Source organism: Melanostigma gelatinosum (genome assembly GCF_949748355.1).
Source record: "Melanostigma gelatinosum genome assembly, chromosome: 3".
In the NCBI taxonomy this organism is placed as follows: domain Eukaryota; kingdom Metazoa; phylum Chordata; class Actinopteri; order Perciformes; family Zoarcidae; genus Melanostigma; species Melanostigma gelatinosum.
Genome location: NC_136636.1, coordinates 28,491,683 through 28,511,646, shown reverse-complemented (window position 1 = coordinate 28,511,646; position 19,964 = coordinate 28,491,683). Strand labels below are relative to the sequence as shown.

Here is a 19,964-nt window from a genome sequence, read left to right as displayed (position 1 = left end):
ATAGGTCACCCCCCCCCCCCCCCACCCCCCTCCTACACACACACATGATTGTTTGTTGCTTTTAGGTATATGCTTGTAATTGTTTGATAGATGTTTGTTGATATATATTTTAAAGACAATCAATTATGATATTAAATTACCACCCGGCCCTAACATAACCTGTTGGTGCATTTGGTTACCGTTGCAGCTGATGAGGCTCAACAGACGAGAGGTTAATGTCATGTTGCCTTAGTGGTATCAGAGTAGTACACAAGTACATCTCAAGTACATTACAAGTACATCGATACATGAATACTGGTATCGGTGCATCCCTGCATTAGAACACAAGTAAATCTGAGCTATCAATGTGGTCTGATGTGATGAAATGTTTACACACAATATATGGAACAAAATACATTACTATGTATTATATATCTGGTTCCAGTGTAGCAATGGAACCAGATAATATAATCATTTTTTAATCAACTCTTATGTGACCATGAACATATGAACCATTTTAAAATTCAACATGCTAAAAATCCATGTGGTGTTATCATTATTATCCATATTGGATAACCCAGACCACCCTCTCCACCACCAACAGACTCATCCAGCTCCGCTGTCACAAGGACAGATACAGGAGATCATTCCTGCCCACTGCAATACGACTTCATCACCAGCAAATTTCGCAAGAATTTTTGACAGTGTGGCTTCTACTGCCTGACGCCCCCATCATTTCTGTACATACCTCATTCTGAGATTCATGTTAAGATACAGTTACTCTATGGGGCTTTTATTTTGAAAGGATGGGACTGGGTGGGTGAGAGAGGGGGAGAGGAGACATATGCATAATGTTTGACACAAACGCAGAGGTTATTAAATGACTGGCTTCATCACAAGCATTCCAATTAGAATTCATTCTCTGGGGTTTTTATTTTGAAATGCGAGAGGGGGGGGGTTCTCTAAAAATATCTAAGACCTGAATGACTGTATGACAGAGAGACTGAGACAGACAGACAGACAGAGAGACAGACTTTGACTGAATAAAAAGACAACTATTTTTATAGCACCTGAAATATTCAGTTGTTGGATATTTCTTGGAACAAATGTAGGACATTTACTTTTAAAAATCTCTTAATGGTAATTAAGTAAAAATGTTTCATTTTCTGTATATGTGTGGTCAGAGATTTCCTCAACTTATATGCATTAGTCATTGTGTGGAATTATTGAGAAAATAGTTTTTATAGCACCTCAAATATTCAGTACCTGTTTCTGGGTACAAATGTATGACATTTAATTTGAAATATCTCTTAATTTGTACAGTAAAAATGTTTCATTTTCATTATGTGAGGAGTCAACGATGTCTTGAAGACATATGCATCAGTCATTGTTTGTAATTATTGAGAAACTAGTTTTTATAGCACCTCAAATATTCAGAAATGTACCCGTTTCTGGGTACAAATGTATGACTTTTAATTTGAAATATCTCTTAATTGGTACAGTAAAAATGTCTTATTTTCTCTAAGGGTGGAGTCAACGATGCCTTGATTGATTGATACATCAGTCATTGTATGGAATTATTGAGAAAAATATTTTTCGAGCACCTCAAATATTGTAATATTATTTTTGTGAGCTTTAGTTTTTTGTTAGATATTAGCTTTTTGTGTCCTGAACATATATGCATTAGTCATTGTAGGGAATTATTGAGAAAAACATTTTCATAGCACCTTAAAAACTTCAGAAATTTGAAGATACAAAATCAGTTCAGAGTTTTTGCTGAGTAAAATATCTTAATTGACTGTCAGTCAGGTATTATTCATTTCCAGCAACCCTCAAATCAAATAATAAAGACACTTTACTTACGCACAGTTTAGGTGTATTTTCCCTTTAACTCACGAGATGAAGGTATCATTTTTTATACTTGGAATATAATTCATTAAATCTTATTTCCATTATGCAACATGTATACTTTGTTGGCATCGTATTTTGAAAACCGGATGTTCGTCTGTAGAAAACCGGAAGTTGTCTCACGTTAATCTTTCCGCTAACTTTGCAAAGTCCTTTGCTCGCTCCCGATCTGTGCCGTTTGGTTAGGTTTACCGTAAACGTCAGCGTATAGGTGCACTACAATGTAAGTGTCTGCTGAGTTGACCACGGAGATCTGAGTGTCTGCTGACTAGACCGCAGTCATCTAGTGCATCGCTCCGAGTTTTTGGACCTTCTAGTAGTGATGGCGAGATGAAGCCTCATGAGGCATCGCAACACTTCAGCCAATTGGTTCGAGAAAGGGTTCATTACTCGAAGCTTCATGTGCACACGATACCACCTACTGGCCAAGTGTATAATCACAGGCAGCTGTATCTGAACCACATAATGTGATGCATTGAATTTGTGTGTCTGTTATGGCTGTTGGGAATGACTATGAATTACAAAAATGTATGACCAAATCATTTCTGTACATAAATTATGACATATGTGCATAATAAAATATTTTTTTAATGTGTTCTGTGTGTGTACATTTTCCCAAAATGGTAGTATCATGATATGGCAGGTTGTGTAATGATGTTATTATGTCACTTTAGGAAAATGGCATGGGCTTAAGCAGGCAGAGGACAGTGAAAGTGCTTGTGGAACTAGGAAGAGGGGACTGAATATGCTTGTGTAACTTGGACAGTGATGTACAGGACACGGGACATTTTATTCATTTTTATTCAGAAATAACAGTTTCTCAACAGTGTTTGGTTTTCAACGATTCCTTTTTTTTTACATAACCTCTCCGGCCTTTGAAAACACCCTTTCACAGGGTACAGAAGATGCTGGCGTGCACAAAAACGCAAGAGCAAGTCTATATAAATTTGCATATAGGAATTTTTGCCTCTCCCAGTACTCCAGAGGCTTTTCCAGCCTGCTTATATTTGGCTCGGAAAGGTAGCGCTGGACCTCCACAGTGGCATCTGCTGTTACATTTTGAGTCTTCCGTGCCTCCATGACGCTGGTGTCTAAACGATGCCACAGTTTGCTACCTAAGAGGAAACCACAGATCATGTTACTAAGTGTTCTCATCGGAATAATCAATCTCAAAATGTAAAATAATAGATTACCTCCTGTGACATCATGAGAGGTGGAAGCCTGGGGGATTTCCTCTCTGCTTTGTTTTGACCGTATAATGGTGGCACACTCGGAGGTCAGTCGTTTTATTGCTTCGGTGGCTTTTGTTTGGCTGAAAAATCCTATTACTTTAAATCGGGATCCAGTTTGGACACAAATGCCCTGAATCCAACATCATCCACAATACTGAAGGGCTGTGTGTCCTTCACTATCATGGAGACGAGGGCTTCATCCAGCTCTTGTTTTCTGGTGGCTGGTTAAAAGAGAATAAATACAGTGTCTGTTACCTGTCTTTATTTGCACAATAAACAAAAGTGAACAGGGAAAAATTGTGATGGTGCATTTGTAATATTGTAATGACTTACAATGGCTGGGTGAAGCTCCAGTTTCCTCCTTATTCTCATGCAAGGCATGGTGATGCCTTAGCATGGATGAGGTGTTGTTATTGTACCCCAACTCCTTGGAGCACAATAAACACCTCACCTTTGAATAAAATAAGAAACTGTGAAAAATACAGTTCTTGATAAGCAAACCTAATGTGTCTGAAATAGAGTTAGATTTAGCTTACCTTATTAGGAGTTATCAAATCAAAGTGTTCCCACACAGGGGAAATCCTCCTCTTCCTAGCTGGCTCCATCTTATCACCTATCCTTCTCTCCTCACTCTCCAAACTATCTCTCTCTAAACTCTCCAAACTATATAAACGCGATCCAAACTATCTCTCTCTAAACTCTCCAAACTATATAAACGCTATCCAAACTATCCAAACTCTCAACTCTCCACCAACAACCCACATGTTGAATGGAGCCTGAGGGGTTTATATTGCTGTCAAACCTCTCGGCAAAATCTGAACCACTTCCCGAAGCAGTCACGTGGTGCAGCCGGGCAGCGAGGCTTCGGACGTCATCATTTTTGGCTCCTCCCCTAAATGAAGCAAGCCTCGATACGCGCTTCAAGGAAACGCCCCCTCCATTACTCGACACACGCTTCGAAGCGTCGGCACATCTCGTAACATCACTACCTTCTAGACTCCAGATCATATATCCAGACTGATCTATGGGAAATGCATAATAATTTGGATTGAAGGTTTGGTGATTGACTGGCCAATATATCCACAGTTTGACCCATAAAACATGCTTAGTGTGATGGAGTTCAGTCGAAACAAAATTGACAGGGACAGTTACCACGCTTTTTAGGTGGTCGGCGACTGTGCAGTGGCGTGTCCCTCCACGGCCTCCGTTGCAGTACTCGAGGACGTAGGTGGCGGTGGTCTGCCATATTGTCTCTGATACAGCAGAAATCACACACTGGCACAGGCACACACCGGCAACGGAGGAAGGCGAGGACCGTTGGCTTGACGAAACTCAGCTGACGGGGAAGTATTTCGGTCGTGGACTTTATCTAGGGGGTAAATATCCACTCCACTCTTATGTTGATAATGCAGACTCACAATACATGTGGAAACTAGCGATCGTTCACGTTAGCAGCTTGGGCCCGCCTAGAGCCGATAAGTTACTGACACCTGCTCACAAGCTATTCAAGTCGGTGGTCTACGTTAACTACTGCGACTGACGTTAGGTAAGCTACGTAACGTATAGAACGACAAAAATGCGCATGTAGCGTTCAGTTCAGCGGGAAAAAAGGATGGTCAATGAGTTAAGTCAACTTCATTTAAACAGCTCGATACAACATATTTGCCTTGAAGTGCCTTTGCAATTTGTCAGGTAGGTCAGGGACGAAGCTTGCCTCATACCAGTCGGGACAATGAAAATAGTTTCTCATCCCAAAGTTGTGTATGTCATAAGGAATTAAGGGCAAATTAAATAGATACTGCACAGTAATCCTTATTATTTCAAACATGTACAGAAAGTTTTCCCATTGTTCAGTGTTACTTACTTGACCTGGGTCGGAAAGAGATTAAAGTGTTCAGTTGCTCCGTCAGTGGTGTCATTCAAATAATGGATTTGGCTGTTTGAATAAGATCAATACTTACACAGCTTTCTACCCTAGTAATTGAACAAGCTGTGTCAATACTTTCGGCAGTCAGCGCTGATGTGTGAAACACAATGTAAAAATGAACACTCAACTGGAGCTGAAACTCATTTCAGCCACTTCTATCTGTGAGCTGGAGGCTCAGCTCTCTCCTTGCCACATCATTTTTGTTGGTGGTTTTGTTAGTAGCTTGTATACAAGGCTCCACACTGTTTTGTTTTTTTCTCACCACAGTCCTGAACAAAATATTTTTGTGGCATTAGTTATTATAATTATGTATTATAAGCCAGTGTTAAAGCCTGTGTCCATATAACGTCTTTCTGTCAAAAAACTATTTGTTCGGCATAGATTGTTCACCATGAGCACCAACCCGAGGATGCTTGCCCTCATACTTTGTATGGATGAGCTTGTCTGAAAGCCGTAACATTTGAGCAAGGAGGACGATCCGTCGGAGACGACGTATACGGCGATGAAAGCACAAATCTTACCAGCAACATTTAATGTCCTCCCGGCTGATCTGCTCCCACAAATTAACTTATCGGTCTTTGTTTTGTAAATATCTATTTTATATTGCTGTGAAGACATCTGCTTCAAACTACTGGATTTATTCAAGTTATTCTCTAAAAAAAAAACTAAATTTAACAAGATAATATTTTAACACATGAGAAACATAATTTATTCACAGCCAATAGTTTTTACTGAATAGAGAATGACCGATCATAATGTAACTCAATTTAACTGTTATTGCCGGTGCTGCCATCGTTACTGGCTCTCCTGCTGGTTTCAACACGGACTTGTTCACAATGTCATCAGGGATCGGCGACGAGAAGGCATTAATGGTGATCTCCTGATCACATAGCTTTACAGAATGTCGGCATATAACCATTGGCAGTAAAACTTTATTTCACACTATGATGGTTAAACTGTAATAAATGTTGGAGGGATGGTTCCGTATGGATAATGGACAGTTACACCACTACAGTAGAGTAAATCTGATGACTGTGTCTTTTAAGGGACAATGCCAAACAGGCAGTGGTGTGTGGATTTTCGGTCGTTGTAAATAGATGGATGGAGACACCTGTGATGTATCAATATTTATCAGGAATTCAATTTCTCCAATTCTTAATTTCCTCTTTTTCCTTCTTTTTCAGCTATTCCACCAAGCCCCTGGTGCCCCCCCCCCTCCCCAAACCCCTTGCTCTGGTGGGATCAAGCCTGCTCAACCCCTACCTTCCCTCTTCTCCCTCCCTCCCACCCACCCAATCCTCCCTGTACTCCAACTGTCCTCCTCTGCAGTAAGATCTCCCAACCATCACTGCCAAGCTGTCTGACATGTCAGGACCCGTGCCGAGCCGGGCCCGAGTGTACACCGAGGTCAACACTCACCGGCCCAGGGAGTACTGGGACTACGAGTCCCACGTGGTTGAGTGGGGGTAAATACCTTGGTGATCCGTACACAACATTTGCAGAATGCTGCTTGACATCTCAACCCAGTTGATGTTTGGTTGCAGAATTATTTATTCTTTGTCCTTCACAGAAATCAGGATGATTTTCAATTGGTGCGTAAACTGGGGCGTGGGAAGTACAGCGAAGTCTTTGAGGCAATCAACATCACCAATAATGAGAAGGTGGTGGTGAAGATTCTCAAGGTAAAACTATACAGAGACTGAGTCTTGGATCAAGTTAGTGGTTCTGATTGAATAGTTTAATCCCGTCTGCTTAACTCTGCCTCGTCCTCTTAGCCCGTGAAGAAAAAGAAAATTAAGCGTGAGATCAAGATTTCGGAGAACCTACGTGGAGGCCCTAACATAATCTCCCTCATCGATATCGTGAAAGACCCTGTGGTGAGTATAGTGTACAGAACACTTGACACTTTGGTCCCGAGTACAAACGAGGACATATTCAAATTAGTGCTGGGCGGTATGACCAAAATTAGATCGATGGATTAAAATAACGCAATTGTCACACTTGAGGGGTCAACAGAGACTTCCTGTTCTTTGTATTTACCGTTGCCTGAAGTTTCAATAGATCAAGGAGACGTGTGGAAGAGGAGAGAGAGAACTCCAGAACACCTGTATCCACAGCATTTTCTGCTATCTACCTCATTCACTTGTGCTCTGAGTTAAAACAATTTGTTGATCAACAGAAAATGAATCAACAACGAGGAAAAGGCCAAATGTTTCCTGTTCCAACTTCTCAAATATGTGGATTTGCCGCTACTATCGTAGTTTGAATAGTTTTGAATTTTGGGATAGGACATCACATGGGCTCTTGCAACTTTAGAGGCTGGTTCATAGAATACACAACAATTGCTAGATAAATGATGAAAGTTGGTTAGTTGGCTGCAGCTCTAGTTCACACTGTAAGCAACACGTGACCGTTTGTGGCTGTGGTCAGCAGACTACATGGGTATTTTTCAAACATTTAGTGTCAAAACACAATTTGCAAGCTAACAAGTGCTAATTGCATAGCATTGTACTCAGCATCATCAACTCCTCTTCAACTGCTCATCAATCTCTATTTTGGAGATTACTAAAATAGATCGCGGAATATGTAAGCTCTGTATGACTGATCAATGGTGAAGATGGTGAGCCTGTTCACAAGGTCCAATAAGAGAAAAGGGACTTTCTTAAACGTTAGTGACAGTCAACAGCTGTGTTCTGTTGACTGTGTGGTTAGCTTGTATCAGTGCCATAGCTTGTTACAGTGCTTCAGTCAGATGGTGAGTGTAAGTAGTCCGGGTGGTACGTATTGTTGGTTGAGACTGCAGCGCATTAAATACTAATAAGTATTGTCTTGTTTCTTTCAGTCCCGGACGCCCGCCTTGGTCTTTGAGCATGTTAACAACACAGACTTCAAGGTAGGTAACTGTTTGTTCGCTCTATAAGGTGTGTGTGTGTGTGTGTGTGTGTGTGTGTGTGTGTGTGTGTGTGTGTGTGTGTGTGTGTGTGTGTGTGTGTGTGTGTGTGTGTGTGTGTGTGTGTGTGTGTGTGTGTGTGTGTGTGTGTGTGTGTGTGTGTGTGTGTGTGATATATATATATGGAGGAACATGAAAGTCCAGTGCTATGTCTTCGGTGCCAGAAAGTCAACTGTCATCTGGTTCTATCCTCAATCGCCAGCACATTTCCACAGCTCGGTGACATGACTGTGTGGCCTCTTTTACTGTAAAGCCATACAAAGCCAGTGACATTGCTTTTGTCTCTAGCAACTGTACCAGACCCTGACAGACTACGACATCAGGCTCTACATGTACGAGATCCTCAAGGTGAGTCCTCCTCGTAATGTTTAACCTCTAAAAGTCATGAGGGTGGTGAAGCATCCTGTCCTTAAACCAGACCGTCTGTCCTCACTTCATTTTCTTTGCCATTTTATACATGCCTGGGAACTTCTACAGCACCAAGTCTCTGTTTAGGCCATCCGCATTGTGTGTGTTGACGAGTAGGCACCATCTTCTTGTAGTGGTGTAACGGATCCTTGTTGATCGGTGATCCGTACGGATCCCCCCTCTCGGATTAACTACACAGTTTAACGTTATCCATCACAGTGTGAAATAAAGATTTACTGACATCGTTATCTGACAATATTCAGTAAAATATGTGATCAGGACATCGCTTATGCTTTTCTAGTCTCTGATCTGTTACATTGTAAACAACCAGTCTGTTTAAATCAACAGAACGAAGGTTACTTCAGTTACATTATGATGCGTTCAGGCTCTGCTCAGTGAACATGAGTATTGGGCCAAGGTAAATTATAACGCTATCATGATGTGTTCACATGTGATCTCGTAAAATGTAGTTTTAGTGAGAAACTTTAATAAATCCAGATGTTTTCACATGACTATAAAACAGATATTAGAGGTGAATTATGAGCTGTTTAACTTCCTAAAACTATCTCCAAGCATCTTATGAATGATGCATCATTAAAACTACGAATGACAAGATTCAATACAAAGACAGACAATCTTTTATTTCCTAATCATTTGAATTGTATGTTTTTATGAAGAAAAACACTATAAATTCCTTTAACAAAGTAAAAGGATAACATTTAGTATTTTTGATGGTTTACAGACTTCTGAGTCGTTAAAATGATTTGTGAGTCTTGTAGACCGGCTGTATAATCAAACACAGGAATCTGTATCTGACAATATGGATCATCAATGATCGGCAATTAGTATCAGCGGTTATATTTGCTCTCTTTATCTTTTGTGCTGATCCGATTAGAACTGAGTTTTCTGATCCGTTGCACCACCACCTTCTTGTAATCTGTTTCTGTTTTTGGAATTACTTGAAAGAAAAGCAACAGTGACCAATGGATTGTTTGTAGGCCCTGGACTACTGCCACAGCATGGGGATCATGCACAGAGATGTGAAGCCACATAACGTGATGATCGATCATGAGCACCGCAAGGTGAGTGATTTAAGGGCACTTTCACACCTGTGCCGTTTAATCCGAAACACAATGACTAGGTCTGTCCAAGTTATTTAATTGAATTAGTTTTAACCCGACTCATTTTTCTAATGCATTGACGTATGAATTGCCCTTTAAGAGCCACCAACATATCGAATGTACACAACTTGTATGAAGACCAGAAAGCTAAGCTAGCGGGGTGGTTGGACTGACGGACAAAGACGATTGTGCTCACCAGTCACCACTGGACTCCCCTCAGAGATCACGTACTGTTACTTACTGTGTTCCTTTGACCAGCACTGGGAACTTCAGACTGTTGACAGAAGAGAGGCATTCTGCACCGAGCACTTCATGCAAGAAGCGACTCAGTGGAATTTAACTAAGGCTGCACCGAGTAGCCCGACGCATCATTCATAACTTTGACATACGATAGTCCACCTTCTCTCTCTCAGCCGAGCCCTGGTCCTACAGAAAGAGGAGATAAAGACTGCTTTGTCCAAGTCAATCCATCCTTAGAATAACATCTGTTTATTGCTGCTGTGTAGCTTCTTATTTGGCTCTTACATCTCTACTTGTCTTTTTCACTATTCTCTAGTTGGACTCATTAATTGAATTACAGTAATGTCTGACAAATGAGTAAAAAAGTCTCCTTCATTTTCTTGTGTTGAACACTAATACGTTGCCTGTCTGCAGCTGCTAACTGCTTGATTTGTACGTCTGCAGCTGCGTCTTATTGACTGGGGTCTGGCCGAGTTCTACCACCCAGGACAGGAGTACAACGTCCGAGTCGCCTCCCGCTACTTCAAAGGACCCGAGCTCCTGGTGGACTATCAGGTACGGCTGTGGGCTAGTATGCTTTAGGTGGAGTTGACATGTTGTAAGCCTCTGATGGGTGATAGTGGAGAAACAAACCTACTGTTGACCTTCATTTATTGGTGTTTTGTATGCATCTAAAAAGGTTATCCACTTAGAAATATAATTCTCTTCAGAGACCATATTTTGATGGGATTACACCAGACTGCAAAGCCAAATTAGGCCAGGGACGTAGAGTAGGGAGCTATTGGCCCCTTCCTCACTTCCTACCCCCTACTTCTAGCGACCTTGCTTTTACCACACCCCTCTTCCAGCTTGGCCTTCGTTTTAAACTCCATTCCACATCTAAAGTTTCCTGACTGCATGTTACACAGTTGTGACACAATAATGGTGATGATGCTATCCAGTTAATTCTTGCAGTCTGAGTGGATTGGATGTTACTTGATTGATGATAATGTTGTTAGAAACCATCTGAACTCTGCATTAACAACATCTGTATTAGTGATTGCTTCTCTACCGGGGCACCTATCGTTTCACTTTCTGTTCTGATAATCTGGCAGCCTTGGTAAAACGATGGCAGCATACCACAGACAGCTGTGTGTTGGGGAAACACTGTATTTAATAGTCTTGCTTATAAGCTGCAGTTGCAGGCTCAAACAGGGTACATGCTTGTTTCTGACGCTTCATGATCCATCAGTGCTCATTTAAAGAGTGTTTGGTTGGATTCCACGGAGTTACAACTCATTGAAATGTTGGCGTGTCTGCTTTAATGCTGCCCGTGCTCTGAGACCTGTACCGTGTGTTGCAGATGTACGATTACAGTCTGGACATGTGGAGCTTGGGCTGTATGTTGGCCAGCATGATCTTCAGGAAGGAGCCCTTTTTCCATGGCCATGACAACTATGACCAGGTAAATACTAAGGAGGAATTTTCTCCATGATTATTGTGATGGCTTAAAACGACAACAACACTGCATCGACATGAATTGCATTTCTGCTCACAGATCTCGTGAGAGTGGCGACTGCCCAGTCTTCTCTGTAACTGACTGTGTTCAATGTAGATCTGTGTCTGAAAGGTTGAAAGTATCTCGTTCCTTGTTTGTGTTCTTGTAGTTGGTGAGAATAGCCAAGGTCCTGGGGACTGAAGACCTCTACGACTACATTGACCAGTACAATATCGAGCTGGAGCCTCGCTTCAACGACATTCTGGGAAGGTGAGCGATGATGACTGTGTTTTGTAACTAATGCTATGCTAGCACTCTGCTAGGACAAACAACTGCACACTATCGACCGTGAGCCTAAAACCAGGGGTGGGGGGGGAAACAATTTTATACATGAAAGACAAGTACCAATCTTTAATTATATAAACTATTAATAATGCAATTAGGGATGTCGGCTGTTGGCCATAACTGCGGTTATGCAAGTCACAGCTTCATGATCATAAGAAGTGAAGAAGCTACGTTATCTCTGTGTGTGTGTGTGTGTGTGTGTGTGTGTGTGTGTGTGTGTGTGTGTGTGTGTGTGTGTGTGTGTGTGTGTGTGTGTGTGTGTGTGTGTGTGTGTGTGTGTGTGTGTGGTCGGTTGGATTTGTGTTTGAGAGTATTGCCACTCATCTGAAGCGTGTCTGTAAACATTGGTGGTATTAGATATTAGAGGGAATAATGTTTTTAACTTCGCTCTAAACGACATAAAAATTTAGATCTTTATATCATATTCATTTTTTGATCATTTTAATTGTTTTTATGCAAATAACCACTATAGATGACTTAAAGTAAATTAGTTGATGATGATAATAAATATGAAAACGTATCTTATTAGATAAAACAGATGCTGACAAACTGCATAATTTGCAGCTGAAAAAGCGTAATAAATCGCAATGTTTGCTATTCCAATACTCAGCATATCGCACACTGTGAAAGTATTGTGATCAAATCGCAGCATGGGGCCCACCCCGACCTAAAACGGTTCCAAATGATTTCAAATGCAACATCTGGAGTTTATCCCATGCGTCCATCATTTCTCTCGTCATCACAGCATCTGTGTCCACCTTCTTCAGTGTGAATAGACGTCAGAATGAAGTGTGTTAATCTGTCTTTTGCCTCCAGGCATTCTCGTAAGCGGTGGGAGCGGTTTGTCCACAGTGAGAACCAGCACCTGGTCAGCCCCGAGGCGCTGGACTTCCTGGACAAGCTGCTGCGCTACGACCACCAGGCGCGGCTGACCGCCCACGAGGCCATGGATCAGCCGTACTTCTGTAAGCCCATTGACGGCCACTATTTACAAGGACGAATTCACAATCTATCATACCAATGAGAAAATAAGTGCTTTCTTTATTTGTTGTTGTTCCCGCAGTCCCCATCGTGAAAGATCAGTCTCGTGTGGGCGGAGCCAACCTGCCCGGTGGGAACACAGCTGTCAGCTCAGCCAACATGATCACTGGTGAGGAGACCCGTGAATGAATTATCTTTGGCCCGCATGATAAAATCTATTTACTGTTAGAGCTGGCCCGCCGGTATATCGCACGCACCACCATAATACTACAAATCCCACAATGCACTGCCCGTGTGGCGGCACGTCAATCGCGGGCCCGCGTACGCGCGCCTCAGTCTGTATTACATACCACTTGTGTCAACTTTCAACTATCCCTCGCCCCAAAAAATGGCTAAACGAAGGGTGGAATTTGAAAACAGGAGTTTTGAAGACAGGTGGGATTCACAGTATATGTTCGCGGATGTAAAGGGCAAAGCTGTGTGTCTTCTGTGCGGAGACAGTGTGGCTGTCATGAAAGAATACAACATAAGAAGACACTATGAAACGAAGCACCAAGACACATACAAGCATCTGGACACGACACAAAGGCTACAGAAGGTAGAGGAGTTAAAAAGAAGTCTGGTGTCACAGCAGGCTGTGTTCACTAAAGCCAAATCACAAAGCGAGGCTGCTGTTAAGGCCAGTTCTATTGTGTCAGCAGAGGTTGCAAAATCAACCCGGCCCTTCACCGAGGGGCAATTTGTCAAGAACTAACTGCATGCGACGCCGTGTGCCCAGAAAAAAGGCAAGCATTTTAAAATGTGAGCTAAGCCGAAACACCGCTGCTGACCGTGTGCGTCACCTTGCTGCCAATCTCCAACAACAGCTTGTGGGAAAGGGAAAAGATTTCATCGCATACTCCCTTGCTGCGGATGAGAGCACAGACACTTCTGATACTGCCCAGCTGTCAATTTTCATCCGTGGTGTGGACTCAAGCCTGTGCGTAACAGAAGAGTTTTTGGGATTACACCCAATGCATGGCAGAACTACAGGGAAAGATCTCTTTGAAGAGGTGTCCAGATGTGTGGATGAAATGGGGCTGCCGTGGGATGAACTTGTGGGACTGACAACAGATGGAGCGCCTGCGATGTGCGGTCAGACGAGTGGATTGGTGGGGAGGATCCGAGAAAAGATGGAGGAAAACGTCACAAGTGAGTTGACAGTTTATCACTGCATCATCCACCAGGAGTCGTTGTGTGGCAAAGCCTTGAAAATGGAACATGTGATGAGCATCATAACATTAACGGTAAACTTTATCAGAGCCAAAGGTTTAAATCACCGCCAGTTCAAGTCTTTTCTGGAGGAGTTAAGTACAGAATGTGGTGACTTGCCCTGTCACACAGAGGTGCGATGGCTAAACCAGGGAAAGGTGCTGGAAAGATTTTTCCAGTTGCGTGAGGAGATCTGTGAGTTCATGGAAAGCAAAGGGAAAGACACAACAGAGCTCCGAAATAAAATGTTTCTGTGTGAAGTGGCGTTTCTGTGTGACATCACGAGCCACCTGAATGCGCTCAACCTGCAGCTTCAGGGGCGGGGCCGTGTCATCACTGACATGCACGCTACAGTGAGGGCTTTTAAAGCCAAGCTGCGCCTGTGGGAGATGCAGATGCTGCAGGAAAACTTGAGCCATTTTCTGCACTGCCAAACAATGAAAGAGCAGGTCGCTGCCTTCCCAACCACACAGTTTGCTGAAAAACTCGCCATACTTGGTGCTGACTTCACGCAGCGATTTGCCGATTTTGAAGCCCAAAAAAGCAGGTTTGAACTGCTCAGTCATCCATTTGCAGCTGACGTTGAAAACGCACCATCAAACCTCCAAATGGAGCTGATTGAGCTCCAATCTAATGACACACTGAAGGCAAAATATGAGTCTGTGGGCGCTGCAGAGTTTCCACGTTTCATCCCCGACACAATGCCCCAGCTGCGCTCCCAGGCTCCTCAAACGCTGTCTATGTTTGGCAGCACATACTTGTGTGAACAACTGTTCTCTTTGATGAAGACAAACAAAGGTTCACACAGGACTCGTCTTCCTGATGAGCACCTTCACTCAATCCTGAGGATTTCCTCAGCTCAGAGCCTGACCCCAGACATTGATGAACTTGTATCCAAGATGAGACACCAAGTGTCTGGCTCAGACCAGTGAGCATCACAGAGCAGCAAACGGTGCTTTGACGCATTTTAAGTTTTTAATGCAGTTTCATTTTTGCGGTTTTTTTCTCTTGCTACTACAGGACATTTGATTTTTCTTTGAAGTAAATTATTTTTGGCTGTTTGCCTGTAGAAACTGTTTTCACTTGAAATGACTGGAAAAACTGCAGATAGAGCCATAAGCAATTAATGAAACCGATTTTATTACTTTTATTTTTATTTCACAATTAATGTTTTATACTCTATAGGCCTTGTTAGTTCCAGGTTCAATATGTGCACTAAGGTTCTTTCAATAAGTTTTCAATAAACATTGAACCCGTCTGGCCCTTGACTTGTAGCAATTCTTTAATTTCGGCCCACTGTGTATTTGAGTTTGACACCCCTGCTCTAAAGTCAAATCAGAGTCGGACTCTCAACTCTAATAAGAGCTACGCTACTTTAATGTCTCATCTGCAAGACTCTGTTTTTAATGTCTTCGTTCATCATCTGTGGAAACATCACATCTCCACAAAGACATGAGAAGTGTGCGTCCCATAGCTCAGACCCGAGTGCGCCACACAACCTGGCGCTGGACAGCAGAGGAGGTTGTACCGAGGTCTGGTTCAGAAGTAGCTTTCAGTAGCGCGAGCAGCCAACAGAAAGCCTCTGCGCTGTGTTTCCATCAGCGCCGTCGTTCCCTCGCTTAGTTTAAGACTCTGTGCCTGAGCTGACTCAATTGACTGAAATGCCGTGAACATTTCCATTTGAAATCGTGCTATTTTATATCTGCTGCCACCCAAAGAGGACACATCCCATAATACTCTTTCAATGATGCATCCATTTCATCCCACAGTATTTCCATAGAGCTGTGTTCTGTTCATCTCTCTAAAGGCTGTTCTTTATCTCCAGCTGCAGTTTCTCCAACATTAGAGTGTTGTTTGTATCCTGAGCTCCACTCAGCTGTGCTTTCATCCCATTAGAGCCTCTCACGACTATTCTATTCATCAATCTATCGGCTGTTTCAGCTCCATCTTCCTCCAAACAAGCTCATTGACCATTTCATGTAAGTTCATTTTATTATCATTGTATAATGCAGCACAAGATGAAATGTAAACACATGTTTACATATTAAAGTGCAAAACTGTAGGTTGATGTAAAACAGGGGTGCCCAATACGTCGATCGCGGAGGTAGTGCGAGTAGATCGCATGCCATTCAAAAAGAATGAGATGTCCGCATGGCATTTGCCACTTGATTTTCTAACACACGGGTCACCCGAGCGAGCGACTGCAAAACTCCGGCGAGCTAATTAGTTAGCCTTCCAATTTATTTCTACTAAAGAAGCTAAAGCTGCAGCGCCATGATTTGGGAAACTTCCAAAACCTGGCGTCAGAACTGGAGACTCAGCGGAAGGCGTGTGCGTAACTTGACAGTGCGCGCTACACAGAGCAGGCTGACAAGCGTCTGTCAGAGTTTGACAAACGCTTTCGAGACTTTGCTTTTCTCGAGCCAGTTGCTACACTTATGTGCTGCACACTTCAGGGAAGATATTGAGGTTGATTTACTCGCATCAACGCTGTTTCACCTGAACTCGTCTGGAGTGGAGGATGAGATTCTGACACTGCAAGCTGACATTCAGCTGAAGTCCAGGGCTCATGGACAGTTTCCTCACAGAGGAAAAGTCCCCAAACATGAGGAACTTTTTGACTGCATTATTCGGCTCTACTCATTTATGTGAGTCAGCCTTTTCCCACATGAAGAACATTAAGTCCATACACCGTTCCACCATGACTGATGATCATCTGAAGTCTGCTTGAGGCGGATACCAGCAGCTGCTGTCCGGACTATGCAACTCTGGCCAATCCCATTCAGTGCAAGTCATCAGAGTAAGGGAATGACCAACAATGTACAGAACTGTATTGTGCCATAAGGGTTCATGCAGTTATGCAAGGTACGCCAACATATATTGTAAATATAAAGTATACTCATAGATATTCAGCATTTTTAATGTAGGTAGATCATTTTGACTTGGTCATTTTAAAAGTAGCTCGCAAGCCGAAAAAGTGTGGGCACCCCTGATGTAAAAGATATGCTCCCCATATTCTTACAGTATACATGGTGTCATATAAAATGGTTCTGTAGATGGGGCATTATTAAAGAGGGCATATTGGTCAATGAAATATACAATAAAGTATCAAAATATATGCTCCCTAGGGCTGTCAACAAATATACTATATACAAATGGTAAGAGAAATTCATATTTTATTGAAACTTATTAAATCAAGCTGAAGGAGTAATTTAACAAGAACGAACAGAACCACAGAGTAACATTGGGTCCAGATTAGACTTGAGATGTTAAAATTGAACTTGCTGTCTTCCACACTCGTTTAATATTGTGATTTACTGGAAATGATCTACAGTGTAGCCAACAGCAAGTAGGAAGCCCTCCAGCCAGCTGCCCCCTTGGTTAGGTTTCATAGAGAACTCCTCCTTCCAATCAGCCGGTCTTTGTCCATTGTAGCGAGTGACCGAAATAAATAGAAAAAAGGCGTCCGACAAACGTTCAGCTCGAAACGCCCGACTTATCACGACCTCAACCCTGAAAGTCAGTCAACACAGGCAGTGAAGCCCCACGGCAGTGAAGCCCCACGGCAGTGAACTCCCACGGCAGTGAAGCCCCACGGCAGTGAAGCCCCACGGCAGTGAAGCCCCACGGCAGTGAAGCCCCACGGCAGTGAAGCCCCACGGCAGTGAAGCCCCACGGCAGTGAAGCCCCACGGCAGTGAAGCCCCACGGCAGTGAAGCCCCACGGCAGTGAAGCCCCACGGCAGTGAAGCCCCACGGGCAGTTGTTGTGGAATATTTCTACGAAAAGTCGGGAGAAGAGTGTAAAATGTTTCTCATCAATGTCAAATGAAACAGAGTCTGGATGAACGATCAAAGTTGTAATAGTCAATTTATTTGCTTGCAAGCAAAGAGAACACAGTCTCACAGATACATCACCGTCATCTGCAAGAGGTGCTCCTCTTGAGGTGCTCATTCAAATGCATGGACATTTATACCCAGCAGCATGCTGTTATCTTGGTTCGCAAACAAGAATAAACAGAAGAAGGAAACCAGTCAAGGCAGATGTTTTCCTTTGAAGCACAGTGTCCTGTCTTTACGATACCCTGAAGGCACTTTACGGCCTGTTTACAAATCCCTTTGTTATCAGTTTGCCCCACAATAAACCATGGATACACCCAGTCAGATGCGTCCTTTGATGTCACTGTGACCTGGTCAAAGAGTTAAGTCACAGTATTGCAGAGACGGAATAAACCTGTGAACCATCACACATCATATATGCCTGCAGAGGGTCATGCCCTTCAGCTGATGCCCATCAAGGGAAATACCGCAATCATGACCCCTGTGTGTGTCCCCGTCTTTAAAGACAGAAACAATGCACAGGATAACAATTCACAAGATAACAGATAACAAGACACCTGGATCCAAAATTTACTAGACTCATTTAGAAGAAACAAGGTTTGGTGCCTGCACTTCTAAAACTTACATTCTTTAACCCTAAAGCAGTAGACTATGATATATTTTCCCATAACAACAGTGAACTCCCACGGGCAGTGAAGCCCCACGGCAGTGAAGGTGGTGCTGTGTTGTGTAGGTCAGATGTGATTGTTGTACATTCAAGGTAAAGAGTCGTTGACTGTCTGAAGTGCAGAACTCAACTATATTGTGACTTAAATTGGGTGAGTTAGTCACCCCCCCCCCCTGACCTGTGTTTCTAACCCCCCCTCAGGTATCTCTGCCTTGCCAGCCTCCACTGCCTTGGGCCCTCTCTCTGGCTCTCCGGTCCTATCTGCTGCCACCAACGTCCTGAGCCCCCCGGTGCCCGCCGCTGCCCCGCAGTGACCCCCCCCCCCCCCCCCCCTCTTCCGCCTCTGGGCAGGTGCTACACGGGGTGCAGCTCTGCCAGCCCTCACTACATCCAACCTAACTTCGTTGTGACTTCGTCCCCACCAACCTCCCGCCGTAGGACGCCGTCGTCTTAATGAATGTTCTGTGTAGTTTGACATATACAGGTATTCCTTTCATTAGTGTGTGTGTGTGTGTGTGTGTGTGTGTGTGTGTGTGTGTGTGTGTGTGTGTGTGTGTGTGTGTGTGTGTGTGTGTGTGTGTGTGTGTGTGTGTGTGTGTGTGTGTGTGTGTGTGTGTGTGTGTGTGTGTTAGTTTGGACTGAAGGCAGTGGTCAGCAGAAGGCGGCTGTGAGGACCAAAAGGAGCTCCTCCTGTATCGTTTACTGCTGCAGCGCCGTCAAAACCCAGACCCGGTGACACTTAATCCGCCTCCTCACACGAGCCTCAGCCCTCCAGATCACGGTGTTCTGGAAGTGTCTGGTGCTGTTCAGTGCACCGGGTGTATGTGAACACAATGACACTTGAACACTTTCTCTGCCCAAGTAGTTCTGTCTTGCCTTTTTCTTACCAAACCAGATCACCAGTCTTCTTTTTGATATGCGATTCTCCGTCATGAGTTTTTGTTTTGTGTCGAAACGTCCCGGACTGCTGGATACAGGTTTGCCACCGCCGAGTGGTTTCGATCAGCTCTAGTGTCGTACTCCGATCTCTTTAAGGAGCCCAGGTAAGGTTCATTCAGGTTCTCAAGAGATGGTTTCTCAAACGTGCTGCTCTCCACTTCCTTGAATGACTTCAACACGTAACCAAAGTTTACTCAGCCGGTTGGAAGACGAGACTGACCGAACCTAGTTCTGTTTTGTGGGAGTACTCGTACTGTAATGCAGGTTGACGATGTGGTTCTCGTATTTGTTCGATGAAATGTGATCCAATGACCATGTGCAGGTGACTGAAGTGCTGTCAGGGTTACGCTGTGATGAGTGAGACGCTGGACCGGCTTTCACGGAGTGTCCCTGGAGGTCAGTTGGTGAACAGCACTTGAAGGCTCGAGTTCTCCACCGTGTTTTAGTGCCAGAGTTTGAAAGTGTAAGTTTTAGACCCTGCTCTGTACCTACCCATCTTTTTCTTTATTTCTTTTCCAAACCTGCGAAATGCAAATAAATCAGAACGTGTATACATTGACCCGAGAACGGTGCATTTTGAGTCCCTACGTCACTGTATATATTTTTATGTCCTTCTGTAGAAGACTAGTATTTGAGAAATATTTGTGGAAATAAACACGTGTTTTATTTATCAGGAACATCTGAGTGATTCATGTCTCACG

At 43.4% G+C, this 19,964-nt stretch overlaps 1 protein-coding gene across 1 annotated transcript; it reads left to right on the top strand.

Annotated features, from left to right (window-relative positions):
- Nucleotides 1-4,357: 4,357 nt before the first annotated feature.
- Nucleotides 4,358-19,822, top strand: csnk2a4 (casein kinase 2, alpha 4 polypeptide). Its single transcript, XM_079265847.1, has 13 exons — nt 4,358-4,495; nt 6,231-6,512; nt 6,617-6,728; nt 6,822-6,923; nt 7,889-7,939; nt 8,285-8,344; nt 9,403-9,486; nt 10,210-10,320; nt 11,108-11,209; nt 11,412-11,512; nt 12,404-12,552; nt 12,651-12,737; nt 18,526-19,822. The coding sequence occupies exons 2-13, from the start codon at nt 6,412-6,414 to the stop codon at nt 18,636-18,638; spliced, it is 1,173 nt and encodes a 390-aa protein (XP_079121973.1). The 5' UTR covers nt 4,358-4,495; nt 6,231-6,411; the 3' UTR covers nt 18,639-19,822.
- The last annotated feature ends 142 nt before the right edge of the window (nt 19,823-19,964 follow it).

Excerpts from the sequence above, each read along its gene's own strand:
- csnk2a4 (XM_079265847.1), top strand. The coding sequence starts at position 6,412 with ATGTCAGGACCCGTGCCGAGCCGGGCCCGAGTGTACACCGAGGTCAAC. Across the intron at positions 6,513-6,616 it reads TCCCACGTGGTTGAGTGGGG|AAATCAGGATGATTTTCAAT; the intron begins GTAAATACCTTG and ends TGTCCTTCACAG. Across the intron at positions 9,487-10,209 it reads TCGATCATGAGCACCGCAAG|CTGCGTCTTATTGACTGGGG; the intron begins GTGAGTGATTTA and ends GTACGTCTGCAG.